This window comes from Bombus pascuorum, chromosome 2 (assembly GCF_905332965.1).
Source record: "Bombus pascuorum chromosome 2, iyBomPasc1.1, whole genome shotgun sequence".
Taxonomy (NCBI): Eukaryota; Metazoa; Arthropoda; class Insecta; order Hymenoptera; family Apidae; genus Bombus; species Bombus pascuorum.
The window spans coordinates 11,749,368-11,767,091 of NC_083489.1; the positions used below are offsets into that span (position 1 = coordinate 11,749,368).

The window sequence follows — 17,724 nt, forward strand, 5'->3', positions numbered from 1 at the left end:
TATTAAACTATCTCATAGTTCATCAGCAATAGAAAAAGTTGGATGAGTAAAAGGAAAGTGAATTTGAACGAAACGCTTTATGGAAATTATTTGTATTTAGCAATTATATTAATACGTGCTATATAGCTGTCTGGTTATAAAGCTGTGTTAAGTGAATTTTTACCATAAATATATTTTTCATTCTTTGGAAAATTTTTCGACTATAACTGCGTATAAAAAATAGCTGACGTTTCTTCAATAGTCCCGTTTTCCTTCTCTTCCATTTTGGAATATGAAAAAAGCAAAATATAGATAAAAATTAATAAGCGAAATTGTGAGCAATTAAAACTAGAATGGGTTTTTACAAAAATATTATACACACTATCAAGTATATATAGCTATAGGTATATTTTTTTCATTTTAATAGATAAGACTTGCACAATTCGTAGAAAAATTCGTAAAATGTTTGCTTAGGCACTCCAATGTACAAATGGTACATTACATACGTAAAACGAAAATACATTACAACTGTGTTAATTATTAGCACTATTTGTGACATTCTAGATATATACTAATGTATAATGTAGGGAATGCTATTTACAACATGTGATTTTACATAACTATATAATATAATATTACATTTTGGGATGTAATTTAATGTTCTATGTTTAATCTTCGTAATAGATCGATGACTAGGATACAAGTACTTGTGCTCGCTTTTGATTTCAGGTTATTACAAACACGTGTTCTAATGTATGATATTACTGTGAAAAAATAGATAAACTACGTGAAATCTTTATTATAAAACCGCTGCCATTCGATTTTTTGTGCAACCGTCGTTTTGTAAGTTTTTATTTTAGCCGAGAAAAGTAATTTCATTTTTCTTAAATCATCATGTAAGTAATTACGAAAAAAGATTAGAAAGTTTATGAAAGATATGCGTGAACCATTTCATACATAATGTACATACGCATTATAAATTAACAAAAATTCGATGGGTTGCGCATAGAATAGCAGATCGGATTGGACTAGTTTACACTCAGATCGTTACCGATCATCGGTAACGTATCGAAAACAAAAAAAAATTCTTAATTACATAATACGACCACTAGAGGGCTACTAAATTGCATATGGCCGTCGGTTCCGTTTATGAAAACTCGAATCACAGACGATACGCGTTCGTATTTAAAAACGCGATTAACGTACTACAATATAAAACTATGTGTTTTCTTAGATATATACTTGTAGAAAAATGTGATCCAAAATTACATTTATCCACATTATCTGTTGTTTTAATAGAAATCCTAATTGCTATTCAATATTTTTCCGCTTTACTTTATACACTTCAATGATTAATTTTGCCAAATTTGAATTTGACCACCGTAATAAAAATATGCAGTTCAATATAAACGTCTAACATACATTTTAAACAAGGCGTTGTAAAATTACAAGTTCTCGAAAAATGTGATTTCTTATATACAGATTGCCCAAACTAAAAATAGTTCTATTCTTTTCACTTATTTTTATACTATTTCACAATTATATGAATGTCTACATATAATTCGATTTGTATTCGTTGGTAATATATACTTCAGTGTATTGTTAGTTTCAAGCCTCGAGGAATTTTTAGCTGCCTAGAAGAGCTTGGAAAATTTGATCAATGCAACTAATACTAAGATAAGTATGCATATAGGCACTGCAATTCACTTTAAATCAATAAATTACTTTTGTTTCTTAATACGCGTGATATGTCTTTAAAAAATTGTAACTACGTACGAATAGTATTTAAGGCACAACACTAGGAATTGATAATTCACAATTTTATCGTTAATATGACTATGTGCTAGATGGTCCCTAATTAGGAAGGTGCGTGGAATAATATTTGTGATATAAGTAATCTCTATAATATTTCTTATCCTCATTGAACTTATCTCAAAATTGACTCCATATACTTAACTATATAGAAATGGGTGCTCATTGCTCGTAGAAAGATGTCAGTAAGTAAGATAATAGAATTTCAAACGTTTCCAATTAAAACTTAACGAACTTATCTTAATATTGATAGGAATGACACTAGTTGCTAGTAAGTAATTACGTCTTTGTATCTCTATGAAGCGATTATTTAATCATTCATATTTTTTGATGTAGATTGTAGTTCTTTCGTGCTTATGATACACATTCTAACCCAGACTGAACGTTTCATGAGTATAAAATAATCTTTGGTGTATCTATGTACGATAATATTGCTATCGTTATTCGCTAAAAATACTTGCCGTAGTTTTGTTCTAGCGTTTTGGACGAATATTCTTCTTTTCTTCGACATGCGATTATTCTATGCAATAGCTAAATTAAGTGTCATCGTTGTCGGCTGGGAAAATGCGGAAGACCTCGCAGGATCGGAAAAATCGTAACTGTTAGAAGAGGTTTGACTGTCATTGTTGAAGCGACTAAGATGTTCCGGATTAGGGGATATAACGGAAGTTCTAATGACCATTCTGGACACACACTCTGAATTTTTAGTTGCGTTATCAGGTGCTTTCCTCTCTCGTTCTTCGCCTGGGGTTTTCTCTCTGTAGAAACGTTTTGATGGTGGAGGTGTTACGGATGCATCGGGAACTCTGGTGTGCCTAATGATCGCGGAAAACGCCGAAGATGAATTATTTTGATCGCGATTGAGACCCAGGCGAGGAACGATAACGCTGGTAGGGGATGCCGTGACACACGACGTTGTTTGTAGTCTGTTCAAAGAAGATGCCAGCGGAGCACAGGATTTTGTTGACGACGATGTTGCTTTTTGATCGTTCCCATCGGCTTTATCCGCAGATGATCGATGATGCGCTCTCATACATGATGACTCTTCATGTTTGTAGAGATACGACTTCAGAGCAAATGCTTTACCGCAGCGACCGCATACATATGGTTTGGTATTCGAGTGCGTTTGTATGTGGGCGCGTAAGTTTGACTTGTCAGCAAACGCTTTATTGCAGATCGTACATTTGAATGGTTTCTCGCCTAGTATACAAAAGAGAAATGTCGTTGAATTACATGGTGGGCAGGTAATTATTATTTGATAAAAATCGATGTATTTAGCGACATATAAAATAATATTTTTGTATAAATTCTCACCTGTATGAGTACGTATGTGTCCCTGCAGGAGCCACGGCCTCGAGAAACATTTGCCGCAATAATGGCACTTGCACCCCTGGTTATGCGTTCTAACGTGCATACTGAACGCAGGCATACTGACATAGACTTTATCGCAGTGTGGACACCTTCTGGCTTTCTTGTCTCCAAGAGATCTATGCGTTTGTCGATGTCTGGCCAAATTAGACGATGTCGAGTACTTTTTTCCACAGTCAGGACATTCGTGATCCTCATTGTCTTCGGATTTCGACGTCTCCGTTGAAGTTGAGGTTGTTCTTCGGTTTTGACAGATAGTCGAGGGTGTGGACTGAATTGATTCCGATTCAGCTTTATCGAGCGAATTTTCAGAGGCTTCGAGACTTTGACGTTCCTCTTGTAACTGATGAGAATGAGGTGAAACGTGGATGCCTAAAACTGTGTTCCTCTTTGAACGATTCTGTAAAATCTCACGTTCGCACTCGATCCTTTCGAAGAAGAGTCTCGTTCTTTCACCAAGTGTCTGTTCATCTTCGAGGGTCTCTGGGTGATCTTGAAATTGCGATTCTTGCTGTTTTACTCGTGGGGTCATTATTCTGCCGCATTTGTCCGAAAATTGAGCACATCTAGGCGAAGCTGGTTGCTGATAAATCACGTTGTTGGGATGAATTAACGTACCAGCGGCTGCGGCTAAGCTCACTTCTGCCAATTTTGTGAGATTGTACAATTCTTCGGGACAATCTGACGATGTTTCGCTACCGCATTCGCTAGCGCCGTCAGAAGTTGGATGGTTTCCACTGTAATCGGCCAGTCTTACTCCTCTTTCAGGACTGAAATCTATGAAAGATCGAAAAAAATTAGATTTATTATTAATCTCTTTTATTCCTCTGCAAGGTATTTTTATTATTACGAATTTTACGTTTAGCAGTATGAACATTTAAACAATATGAAATATTACCGCTAGACTATCACGTCGGATAATAAAATTGAAGGAAGTTCAAAATGCCGCACGTGGAAACATTTATCATTGTTAGTGGAGATTTCTACGATTTCGGTGCGTGTTGGCGAATTTCCAACGGAAATCTCGTGATCAAACTAAAAGAATTTCCAATTGATAGTTTGATTTCGTTGTACGCGGCTGTTTTGAAATTAGTGACATTTTCGCGTCATTCTTGTGCAACGAGGAAATGCATCATGTTCTGGCGCCTCATTCTTTATAACTGGTTTTTAGCAAACGACGTTTCTGTATCATATATCAATCTCTTTGACGAAACTTGAAACAGGTGGTATCGCTCTGCGCATATTAACAGAAGCTTATAGAAAAATTTCTCTCAAAGAACAGAGGATTTCTTATTTCTGTAATTTCTTTTTATGAATTTAACTTACATTTTATGTATTTAAATCGTAAACCGTGCCGAACAAAGAGATCCATATTTATGACTTTGAATCCATGTATCAAGGCGCTTCGTGAAACACGAAGCACCTTCACGAGTATACCGCCTGCTCTGTTTTTGAAGAGAACAGAAATAGAGTAGCTATCTTTCTCTCTCTATCTTCTAACTTATTCTTCTCTCTCTATTTAATTCTTGTATTTTCTGCGTACCACTATGTACACATACATATGCGTTTGTATGAAAGTTTTGGAGGGGTTGACGGCATCGCGACGGTATGCGTCGTGTTAGTTTCGTGACGCATCTAGCGTCTCCTATTCTTAAATCTGCATGATGTACCACCTTAATCACGAAGCAACGACCAGCAAATTCTCTTGGCTTGTGGTCAGAAACTTTGATTGACGAGATGGACGTAAGCAGTGCGAAAATTTTGCTTGCTCCGACTCGAGTGCCTACAATTACGTTTTTGGTGCGCTAACATTACCATTAATGGAACTTTCGCCTCAACCTTTGAACTTTCAATGTACTGTTTTCTCACAACTAAAAGCTTTTTGACGAATACATGAAACTGAACGCAAGACCGAATAGAACGTAAAATTTCATGTAAAATCGAACACAAAATCGAATCGATGAATAAGAAATAACAATCTTTACAGGTTCTTCGACGAAGAGGACCCGTTAAGGTTTATTTTTAAAACGGAGATACAGCGCAGAAGATGAAAAAAAATTCCTGGCACGGGATAAGCAAGGAATATTCAAAGAGACAGTTACGAAAGCGGACGTACCTCTTCCGGATCCATCAAACTCTTCTTCGACTCCATTGTATCGTCGGTGGGTGATTAGAAATGCCCTCGGCATTTTCTTCTTTATTGTGATTTGCCTTCTTCTCTCTATTTGACTCTTGGAATCACACAAACCATACCTTAGATCTGTCTGATCTAACTTCACTGTCACACACGGTCACTAATTGCAAGTGTTACTTTAAGTTGAAGAATACCGCGAACGAACGTTGAACCCCCGGATTGAAGATGATGGCGCGCGGTTTTAAGTAATCTCTCGTGTATCTTGTACCTGTTGCTAAACACGGGGGTGCGTCCGCCTCGAGAATTTCGGGCGTAATAGTTGCTCCGGCTAAGATTCGGGACTACATATAGCAGCGCAGCCTCCCTCGCCCTCCGCCGTCTCTTCGTCATCGTCTTCTTCTTCTTCAGCTGCTGCGCACCGCGTTGCACGCGCTCAGAAGGGTGCCCGACTGGCTCATGTGTCGCCGCTGCTTCTGTTTGAGTGGTGGCGAAGTGTGCGACCACTGTATGCACATCCGTGTCGCTTTTTCAATCGAGCGTGAACGGGGACAATGTTGTGCACGAGTACACGCGTAAAAGATTGAATATTAAAAGCTCTTTACATTGAAACTAATGACGATTTTTGCCTATTATCATTTTTTTTATTTACACTCGTTTAAGTACTCATTCAAATACCGACCAGAAGTTTCTTCTCTTATTTGTTAGAAATTATGTTATGTTTGTTAGAAAGCTGTAATGTTTACCTCATTGAAATTTTATATAATTCATTGGAGAAAATATTCTTGAAAATTCGAACACTTCCTTTACGTAATATTTTATCAAAATTTAATATTGGCTGAGTTTAAAACTATCATTACGAGAAAAGAGGAAATAAAATAGGTCTCTTAATTTAAGATTTTTTCATTCAAGCTTCGAAAATAATTTTCGAATAAGTCGCCGACTGATAACATCATTTTGTGTGTTATTTGAATCCTTAAAAGTTCGTTATAATATTTAATAGGTAGTTAAAGCTTTCAATTTGAAGTAATTCTGTATTTTTGGATTTGATTTGGAAATATAAGACATATTAGATGGTTTCAAGGTAGAAAATTATACCGAGCTTTTTTCAGCTGAATTGTTGCGCGTTCGTAAGGAAGCGTAACGAAGATTTATTTTTTCTTTGACGTGGGTCGAAATACGTGGGGGAAGGTAGGTTGAAGGCCTACGTATTCGTTTATCTGTAGGAAATGTCGACCTGTAGCTCATGTGCGGTCACTGAACACTTTGTTCTAATGTAATATTGATGAACCAGTAAGAATCGAACAAAGTGTTCTTATTACTGCATTCGCTTTAAGAAACTTGATGAGTTATGAAACTGCTTCCGGATGGACATGAACAGGTGTAAACATATAAAGTGCATTTAGAGTGCGTTAAATTCGATATGAACCGAGATGTTAAGAGGCGCTGTCACGAAAAAGATTTACATCCAATTTCAATTAACAACACGGACGAAGTATCGTTTTAATGTGAAATAATTTTCAAGTCGTCAAATAAAATTGTATCTGCATTGATGTGTTGATATTTAAGATTTAAAGGCACGAATCCAGAGAATCGGTAAAAACAAATGAAACAAACGAAAAAAAGCATATTATTGAAACGATATTTACCAGTTGGCAAATGAAGGGATAGCATTCTATTTTTGTGCGAAGCCACCGTTGGTAGACAGATTTTGTGGGATCCGTGGCACGCGTCCGATGTTCATTAACTGCCACTGAACCGAGAAAAGAAGAAAGGGAAGGGAAAGGAACGTGTGTCGTTTAGTATGCGGCATCTTTTGACCGTCATGACGGAGAAACGGAAAAAGCGCAAAGATGGTAGATGCGATTCATCGGGACACACAGTCTTTTTGCTTACGAGATGAGTGAAATTTCCTCGAACTCGATGCTACAAGTATTTTGAGAAAACGATGGAAACCACACTAAGAATATTATAAACTTTCGCTGCAAATGACGAGAAATCAGCTACAATTCTTAAACATCTTTTGCATCGTAACCTTCCACGCTTTTTCCATGGAATTTTTTAAAAATAAAAATTATATTTTCATGGGAAGCGACTATCATACTTTAAGATACTCTGCAATGTTTTATTAATACCAAGGCGTTATTAATAAAATGGCACTTCTATTTCAGTCACACTTTATCGATTATATATTCTGCACGATCGTATAATAATATCACAGACGATTTTGCTGAAAAGGGCTTTATTAATTACCTCGTTTCCTATCGATGTAACTGAACAATGAACCACGACGAAGGATTGTTGCACGCTTCCAGGTATCGAAGCATACGCGATAAATTTTAACGTGATTCGTAGAGCGTTTAAAAAGGAGAAAATGGAAAGGAAAACGAGATTTTCTAAGTGTGAGTGGCGTTGTTCGTGCAAATAGAGACTATGCAGCGAGAGACTATGCAAGCAGCGGGCTTTTTGGTCGGCGATTGAATGAATGCCACGCGAGTTAGTCAGCGTCGCGGTGCTAAATTCGGCGGACGCCTGGCGTCGCTCCAGAAGAACCACCCAGCGCACCAACCTGCTTCTATCCTGTAGCCACCAATGAAACTGCGAGAGCCGACGTCGTTTTCTTATTTGCTTGCCACCTTCTTTCGTCCCGCGTCGATGTTTCACGATGCTTCTCTTCTATTCGTCGCGAAAATACGATGCCAAGTGTAAGCTGCATTTATCGACACTCGTAAATCTCCAGGCAACAGAATAATGGTTCAGATTTAAGTATCGTAGACTAACGCTGTATTGGAGAAGGAATTGATGGATATTAAGAAACAAGATATTTTATAGTTGTATGTATAGATAATATCGTTTCTCTTTCTAGTTTACATACTCCGTTCATTTTTTCAGATCAAATAAATCTCGACATCCTAATCGTCTTTGAAATGATTCGAAGAACAGGTGTCTCGACAACTCTATTGCAATCATGGTACTATCGACGGCGGATCTAAAAATAAAGTCACGAGTGTCGAGCATCTCAACTGACGCAATTCGCAGAAGCTTTTCTCAGCGAAGGATTGTCCATCCGAACTTCTACATGTCATCAAATATACGTAAGATGTAACTTACCTCGTGGTCTTTATGTTAATAAACCAGCGGACGGGGCGCATCTACAGGTGCCTGAACGCGTTTCCGATGGAACGTGTCGCGTAAAACGCGCACTTGGAGAAGCTCCAGGTGCGGAGGAGGAAGTACGTGTAAATTGTGATGAAGTAAAAAGAGAAGTTGGATGGATCTAGCGGCAAAGCCACGTGCGTTGCTATTTTTCACAGAAATGAAACAGAAGCTGACTATACATTTTTAGATTTATCTATACTATATATAAGCATATATTATACATCACATACTATCGAATGAATGAAATATTGTCATATATCTTTTTCAGTTTAGACAATCGAATTAGCAAGAAATTAAAATTACAGAGTGCTCGTATTTCAGAAGATACGGATAAACACTATCCCTAATGGTTATACAGACCAGAACGAAAGGGAAAAAGTTCCTCGGAAATTGAGGAAGGGGATGTTTTTTTGTTCGATAAGGAAAACAGCGTCATTAAGTGCAATCCTATTCCGTTTCGATCGTTCGGGTAAAAAAGTAAATGTTTCGGTGAGTGTGTCAAGTATCGTCTCGAAAAGTATCCGGAAACGCCTGGTTCTTCTTATAAATCAGCGTCGGTACACTCCCTCTTTCCACGACCATGTCATTTAGCGAGAAGTTTTCTGCTGGAAAAAAAAGGGAAAAGCACGCGATCGCTATTTAAAAGGCTCGTAGGTGGGTGGCTTTTTAACCGAAGTATATACCGACGTAGGGAGAGGGCTTCGACTTCGCTCTTCGGCCTCAGTATGGGGTTGCCGTGCTATTTTCAGGCCGGTGGCTCGATGCAGCTGTCGTGTTCTTCGGGTAAACCACCTCTCTTCTATTCCACGGTCACTCGCGGGACAAGGTAGAACGTACAGATTGGAATTCTAAATTCACGATTCGAGAATTCGTAAAGGATGACGCATCTTCGCTAATTCTGTCCAAAATTAGACGATCGTGATAAAAGAAACGTAGTACTACCGGAAGTTCGTTTTATCATTTTACCCTTTCTCGAAATTGATACCCTTCTCATGTTATTTTCGTTTATCTAACCATTTTTCTTTGTTATTTTCTTTTCTCGATGTTTCTGAAACCTTCCATTCTTTACGATTAAGGTTGTTCTTTCTACTGTAGAATTGAAACGATAATTGATAAAACGCACTAAGGCTGAATGTAATAATAAAAAAATATTTTATTTGTCAATGTAAGAATTACGCGAAGTTATACTTTTGTACGGAATAGTAAAAGGCATCAGGAGATAGAAAGATAGAAACTATGAGAACTATTTAATTGATTGCCTCCAGCAAATGTACGGGTAGAAGTGCGTGCTGAAGAATAGAAGACGTGGATGAAGAAGATGACAAGATTCGAAGATCTTGGCAACGAGCCAGACGAGATTTTCAGTCGTCTACGTGTACTTCCAACTTTCATCTGTCTCCTCTTCTAGCCACCGTACACGTCCTCTAGGACCTAGGGTGCAATGACACCGGGTTTTAGATGACAATTTTCTATTTTCAGTACGTGAGTCATTGTATGCACATACCTGTTCTATGTAAAGTTGTTGGTTTTCTATGAATTCTTAAAATTCCAGGAAAGTGATTTTACAATATAAGAATTTAAATTATTAATTTAGTAAACTTAGAATCTCGACGTATAATAAGATGGAGACAAAAAAGAAAGAAGAAAGGAGTATTAGAAGGTTAAAAAATATCAACCGGAACGGCCCTTAATTTAGTTTCGGGTGCAAGAGATTAACACAGGGTGGGGATGTCCGTGGAAGTGCTCCTACAAGGGGAGAACGCCGTCATACGAAGCACGTTGGTTCATGTTTGGAGGAATGTCTTTGGGTATAAAGGGAGACAGTTCCTTCCGGAGACGGCGAACAGCCGCCTGTTTTACCCCTCTCACCCCTCAGATTTGTTCCCTTTCTTTATATCGCTTTTCTTGCGATTCGTCGTCACTTACTATCTATTAAGATCAATGAATAGATATTTTTACTCGAAGCTTTTTTATACAAAGAAAGTCTTATAAATTTTATCAAAATCATCTGAAAATCAATTTATATGCGAATATATAATATATTATATTTTTATTATGTATATACACCAGAAAATAAAGAGCAATCTGATGATCAATTTCAGGAAAGCATGCAGAATAATGAAATTTATAAAGAGGACGGAAATATAGTAATTCATAGATTAATTGCATGCTGATCAAACTGTAGAACTAAATGGCTTCGCAGGTGGCAAGCAGGCATGCGAATCTAAAAAGGGTCACACACACGAGCACGTGCTCGCATTTTGCACAACCTTTTCAAAGACGGAGGCGATCAGCTGGCGGTATTCTCTCTTCCTTTTCCCCTCTTATCTCCTTCAACAACGAGAAAAAAGAATTAAAAAGGATAAAAATGAGCATACACCCCCTTCGTCCGCACCCGCATCCTGTGCCAGAGCATAGTGCTGCTTTCGTAAAAACCGGCCTGTCGGTTTCCATTCAAAATGCGCGAGTCACGAGGGCTCATTCACAAATTTCACGACGAAATTCTACACTCGGCCGGACCGTCTGCGATCTTGATCGAGACAACAGAGACAAACACGTAAGAGTGAGAGTGATCGGGATATCCTTTTTCTTGAAACCTCTTGTTGCTGGATTTATATTCACGTAAGTTTTTTTTTTTGCAACAAAAGAACCAACGATGGTTCATAATGACGTACACGATGCATTTAAATTCGTCGCAACCGGTATGAGCACAGGAATTTATCGAGCAGTCAGCTGATTTTACCTACATATACTGACGTATAAGATCTTTAAATGATCATAAAAATAAGGACACCCGAAATTCTATTGAAAAAAGTAATCAAGATATGAGGTTTTACAAAAGGACTTTGTCATGATCAGTGTTCTTAATTGACATTGACAAATGCACGAACATTAGTACAAATGATATTAGATAGAAAATTCTGTTCATTGGTCTACGCTGACTGAAATATACTTAATGACCATGTAGATTATTGCCCGTTTGAGATCTGGAGAATGTTGATGACTTCCGTTTCTCGCATCAAGCATCGGAAGCGCTAGGATGTAAAAGAAAGAAAGATGAACCGTTAACGCGACACACGGGTGCCGTTCGATGATTATTCGACCGAGTGTCTGTTTTCTGATGGGATACATCTCCTGTTGCAGTAGGTGGTTCCTTCTATCGCTTCGCGTACGGACCACGTGCCACGCTGATCCTCCCTCGTTGATTCTCTTTCTTCCATTGCCGTCGTCCAGACGGCTTTAAGGAGAGATGAAAAAAATGAAGGGGACGGAAAAAGAGGAAGTGGACTAGACGATGAGGGGGCTGAGGTCGTAGTCCTGAACAGTTTGCTGGTGGATTCATGGAATTCATCCTTCTACGCACTTTTAATCGGTATTGTAAAAAAAGTTACTTAATACATTGATAAAGTTACGTATAATATACCAGATATTTAGTGTGGAAAAATTAATATGCTAGTTAAAGAAGAAAAGATTAGAAGAATAAATGAAAGAGTAGAAAATAATTGGGATTGATACCTGTGTTAATCGTTCATATTATACTAAGATTATGAAAACTTGGATACGTTGAAAGGTCTAGTAATTATATTGTCCCCACTCAAACGTTCGTCCATGGAAAAGTTGTGAGAGGGGTTAAAGGGCAGGAGGGTCGCAGACACCGAGTCACCAGTGGCAACGGGCACGCGACCGACACGCGCCCTTCTTCTGTCTCTCTCCTTCCTATCTTCCCCTTCTTTTACGCTTCTTTTTCCACCGCAGCTTCCCTTTACACGCACATGCATTCATCTCTTATACGTGATCATCTGGAGTTTACGTGCGCGTATGAGATGAAAGGCTGGTGTTTTGTCACATAATTTGAGATAGCGTAATTTGTAAATTAGTCGAGAAATATTTACCAGTATTACTATGTGAGATGAATACAGATATTGTGGTGTTCGTGACACTGACGCTAATGGTAATTATTTAAATATCATTCAATGTACAAATAAATAGTGTTTTATAAGTTAATTTAGTTAATTCATGAAGTTAAATTCATGGTTTATAAAAAGGCATTTACTTTAAAAAGGCATAAAGTATGTAGAATTTTAAAGGCCAATTCATGCGCCAGGTTGTTTCTGGTCTCATAAAAAATATTTCAAGTGACCTTTTGCGTCTGCTCGGTACACGTATACGTGTAGGTAGCTCATTCAGATTTCCTCTTTCTAGTGGCTCATTGAAGAATCCAGGCGCAAGAAGATGCTCGTTGCACATTATCTCAATCCTTTAAACAGTTTCCGTAGCGATTAATGAATGACATGGGAAGAACTAGTAACCGTTTTACTACAGGGAAACCACAGGAAAGAGAGACTTGTAATTTTTGTTTAATAACGAAGCGGGAAACATTTTTCGAATCGCATTGCATTGGCGTTGTCTGAAAACATTACTGTATGAAAATTCTACGAAGAATGATTAAGGTCGATGAAGACGAAAATGCGATCTGTTGTCGTAACGAGGGAAATCGGACATCTCTAAGTATAGCTCGTATTTGCATGCAGATCAGGGACGGATCGTACTGGGTTGCCAAGCTGCTACAACGTGCAAAGTCCACAAGGTTTGTAGTACAAAATTTTTAGTCTATTTTTTCATGTTATGAAACGTTTTTATAAATAAGAAACATCATCGTTATCGTGTTACGATACATTCATTCGGTCTTAAAATCTGTACATAAACTTTATCTTCAGGATATTATATTTTTTATATTTTTTATTCTTACATATGTATAGAAAAAGTTCATTCATGACGTTTCAGCAATCATTTGTATCTACTTCGATGACGATTACGAACTTGGCAATGCTCGGAAAGAAGCGCCATTGTTGCACAATCAAATTCCTTCTTTCGGCTTTGGGATACTGATTTCAAAATTTCTCATTGAGAAGTTTCTGTTATTGTTACGAGAGTTTATAATACTTTATATGAGGTGGTTTCTAGGATCAGTTATCATTATTGCTCAATGATCTTAAAGGACCAAGTAGGATTTGCCAACGAGGAAGGCGAGAGCTTCGTGCCAAGAGCGTTTAATGACACTTTATGAAAGACACTTCGTGAAGCTAAGAGAGATGGTTTTTGTCTTGTTTGTAAACATACAACAATGTATAATAAGAGAAAAGATACACTATCAATATAGTAATACACGAAAGACTAACTAATCAAAATGATAAATATTGTTAACTAGATGCAAAGAATAATCAAAGAAGCATGTAAATAAAATTAAATAATAATACAAGAAGATAAATTAGATGCATCTAATGACGTTTTAGATGAGCATGAATTCACAAAATTAAAACCATGACCATTTTGCAAACTCCTGGCCGACCACCAACGATTAACCATTTATAATTACGAGGATACTACATTTTGGCACGTGACACAGCATTTATAGATCGCGTCTCGATTTAATCGTCGTCGTTTCAATTATTTTTCTGGCTACCTGTCATCAGAAGCGTGGATCCGTGGATCCAGTCGATGCCAATGATCGAAAAATAGATCCGAGCGCAACCTGTTCGAAATAGCTGGCGTGAAACCTGTAACGTAGCTGTGTGTGTGCCGTTAATGTCAGCACGTTGAACGTGTAGATCGGTATTGGAATACCGACATCATGGTCGGCATTCAAATGCAAAACACGACACAAGTCAAGTGATTGCTGGCTTTGGCGATGAACGTGTCTATTGTTTCAGACAATATCTATCCATAGGTTGATCAACCTTTGAACGATAAGATTCTATATCCTATGATCAATGGTATTTCTTCAATTCCATTTTCAACCCTTCGAGAGAAATTGACCCTGTTAATTGTAGAACCTTTAATAACGTTTGCAACCCAGGTGGTAGGTTTCTGCGATTCGCGGGGCAAATGGAGATCATGCTCGAAGGTGTCTAAGCTAAAGGGAAGGAAATCTAATTATAGAAGTCGTTGTACCGCGTGCTGAAAGTGGTGGAGGGTGTGAGTACGGGTGCACGAATGAGAATCGGTTGCATTGGGCGGCCATAAAATGCAGGCTGCATCCGCTCGCTGCAGATGTACTTGGAATGGAGTTCCAGTACTACGACGAAACCAAAAGAATCTCTCGTTTCGAGGTTCTATGCCCTTCCAGATATCGAGGACAATGAACTTGAAGCGTACGCGATAGAAACAGATTCCATGGATTCTTGTTTGACGGAAGATCGATCGCGAAAGGAATGCGAGGTGCTCCGTTACTCTAAACTAAACTGAATTTGACCACTTCCAGACATCTGGATACACTTTAACTACCATCGTTCTTGCTATAATGTAGATGAATGTCAAAATGTTTACCGTTTCTTCATTGTTAATCATTTAGACTTAAATGCTACAAACAAGCATTTCAGAAAATTAACAGTGGTGAAACTAACCACCCCTACAATATTTATAACAGTTCTGGCTGGAATCTCATTTGGATGATTGTCTTATCACGAGTAGAGCAAGTTCATTATAGTATTCATTCATGCAGGAGCCATGTGGTTCCTTAATCCACCCTACGATATTTCCTGTCTGAGTGATAAGGGAGATCAAACATTTACTACTAAAACTTTGCAAAGCAACAAATATTGCTCACTAATAGATTATTCTTGTTTTTTAAAAAATACTAAGCTCATTTTTAATTTTACGAATAATCAGAGAAACACGTAACATAATATATTGGTCTGGTACTCATAACAACAAATTCTAATAACGGGAGACAATATATGGTCATCGCATTTGTAATCGAACAGAAATAAAAATATTTGTATCATAATGTCATGCACGTTAGCTATTTCTTACGGGTGATACGTTTATCGTCAATCTTACCCGTACAAATGATTGGTCACCCAACTGCACCAGCTGTGACATTTCGCACACGATCGACTCCTGCCGCTCGGACCGTGATTATTATTGTTTCCTTCATCTTTTTTTCTTTCTCTGAAAGTAGCGGCGCGTGTGTCCGTGACGTGGCCATGTAAGGGCTAGGCGGGGGTGCTGGTCGCTAATTTTAGTTCGTCTCCAGGGTTCCTGGAGTCGTCGGCGAATCGGCAGCTGGTGATTCAAGACGTAGCCTTGCACGTGGGTACGTGTCTCACCGTTCACGCACGACGGACATCCCCCTTCTTGTTTCTCCTCTCTTCGAAGGAGGTCGACGTGTCCACTCGTTTCGTTCCAGATGTGTGCTACGTTCAAAGTCACGCGATATATTAGACATATTGCTGGGTACTAAACGAACGATTTTGAGGTCATTTTAGTTGTTCGACTTGAGATTAGATTCTTTTACGATAACGAATCTTTTAAGGTAAAATCTTTTGATTTTGTTTATTAAAGATTATGTGAGAGAATATATATGTTTTTCATTGTATTTAATTACTCCAAGGTATTCTTCAATTTTGATGCAGATTGCTATCTGGCCTCTTCAACCCTTGAAATCAAAAGGCAGAGAGGAAAGAGAAAGGGAGAAGGAAGAGGAAGGGACGCGTGTGTCTCTTTGAGAAGGAGCTAAAGGGGAAACGGAGGAGAGGTAAACGAGATCTGGCGGCGGCTGGTGCAGCGGATGTTTGAAGCTGCTGAAAGTGAGGCGGTGCGCGGTGGTTCCTTTCGCCTTCTTTCTCTGTCTTTCCTGTTGCGTTTCCTTCATCAGTTAGCCACGATCACGGTAAAACACGGTTCGCGGAGGAAGCACCTCGGCGGATGTGATGTTTAGGACATGGGCCGGACAAAAAACTCTTTCCGTATAAATAGGCAACAGTGGTTGGTCCCGGTATTGCCGTTTAACTTTTGACCCACATATTTTCATTGATTATTTATGAAAGCACGTATTTCTTTTTTCTTTTCTTCTTTCTTCTTTATAGTAACCTTGCGTGGCTTTGGTATAGAAAGTAAAATTACATGTATTAATTAAAAATTGATATTCGAATAATACTAATAAATTAATAGTAAATTAGGTCTTGTTTTTTAGTGGTCACGGTTGACAAGAAGATAATGGTTCTAACGAAGTTGTAAGTGCGTTGGTAACATGATCAGTGTAAAGAACTGCAGCACTTGTTGGCCTGTTTCCACTTGGGTTTCGGAAGTCAAATCTTTTTTGACCTGCAACCTGCTGGGTCAAAAGAACGCTATCCTCTTCACAACTGTGCCGATTCATGTTACAGTAACAGAAGGAAACGGAAGGAAAATGATGAAGCTATTAACACATTAACCTACTCGTGTTAATAACCCGTTTACTCTCTTAACACGCGTCCATTATAATACCATACAGAAATCGTTATTGTTAGACACGAGAGAAATATAGTATAATATAAATACGACAAAGTATAAATGTTTTTAAAGTGTGTACACTGCTAAACATTACTACGTACTTAATTTAGTGAGACTAAAGGGGTACACGACGCGTGGATCGAGTCAGATATGCTCGACACGTGGTTGTCGATATTCCAGGCTCCTGCCGAGAAACACAGACCTCCCAGTGTCATCCGACCACCATGTGCACGCGAGCTCGGTGAAGTCCCTCTCAGGTTTTGAAATTGTCTTCTATTTGTCGTGGTATCACCGAAACCGAATGGCATGTAAAAAAGCAGGGAGAGAGAGAGAGAGAGAGAAACCATCCGAAAGACCAACGCACGGTTTACACCTCCTCGGTGTGCTCGATGAAAATTTAAATAGATCCTTTCAAAGCGACAAGTGCTCTGCATATACTCTGTAGGAGAGTCTGTTTAGAATTACTGTCTTTTTTATGAAATAGATAATATTACAAAAAAATGGAGAACGACTATTTGAGAATTGGTAAGAATAAATCAAAGTTGCTGTCTTAGAAATATTATATTTTACCAAGAACAATGTTGATCAGTAGTTGTAAGCGGTGTAAGTGAAACTGAAAGCAACGGCCGAGGTAGTTGTATTTTCCCTTGCAGTTGTCACCTGCTCTTGCTGCTTGACCAATTGAAATAAACCTACGTCTGCCACTCAACCAGAGTGCAGCAGGCCTGTGCCCATTTTCGAGGAATACGACACCCTTACTTTTACGATACTTTGCATATGCCTCTTAAATTCGTTATTGTTTACCCTTGCTAAACGTTTTACGTGTTCAAATATAAATTAAACTGCAATTGCAGAGTGTATTTCAACTGAAATCAATTGAACTTTAAGAATAATAATAGATATCGTATAGCAAAAAGTAATTTATGTATAATATTAAAAATTGAATGTTTTAAACATCATTGTTTTCATATCTAAAATATCATAAAGCCATTTAGGTCTGA

At 38.2% G+C, this 17,724-nt stretch overlaps 1 protein-coding gene and 2 long non-coding RNA genes across 3 annotated transcripts in view; 2 read left to right on the forward strand and 1 right to left on the reverse strand.

Moving 5' to 3' along the window:
• The window catches only part of LOC132916529 (uncharacterized), a 142,980-nt gene that overhangs the window by 16,355 nt on the left and 108,901 nt on the right, over positions 1–17,724 (forward strand). The gene's annotated exons all lie outside the window — the stretch shown is intronic.
• LOC132916521 (zinc finger and SCAN domain-containing protein 2-like) lies at positions 369–5,663 on the reverse strand. Its single transcript, XM_060976603.1, has 3 exons — positions 5,276–5,663; positions 3,106–3,936; positions 369–2,991 (listed from the first exon to the last, which is right to left on the reverse strand). The coding sequence occupies exons 1-3, from the start codon at positions 5,346–5,348 to the stop codon at positions 2,312–2,314; spliced, it is 1,584 nt and encodes a 527-aa protein (XP_060832586.1). The 5' UTR covers positions 5,349–5,663; the 3' UTR covers positions 369–2,311.
• On the forward strand, positions 8,013–14,186 carry LOC132916530 (uncharacterized). Its single transcript, XR_009660112.1, has 5 exons — positions 8,013–8,124; positions 8,183–8,385; positions 8,449–11,822; positions 12,653–13,037; positions 13,235–14,186. It is a non-coding gene; the product is annotated as an uncharacterized LOC132916530 (long non-coding RNA).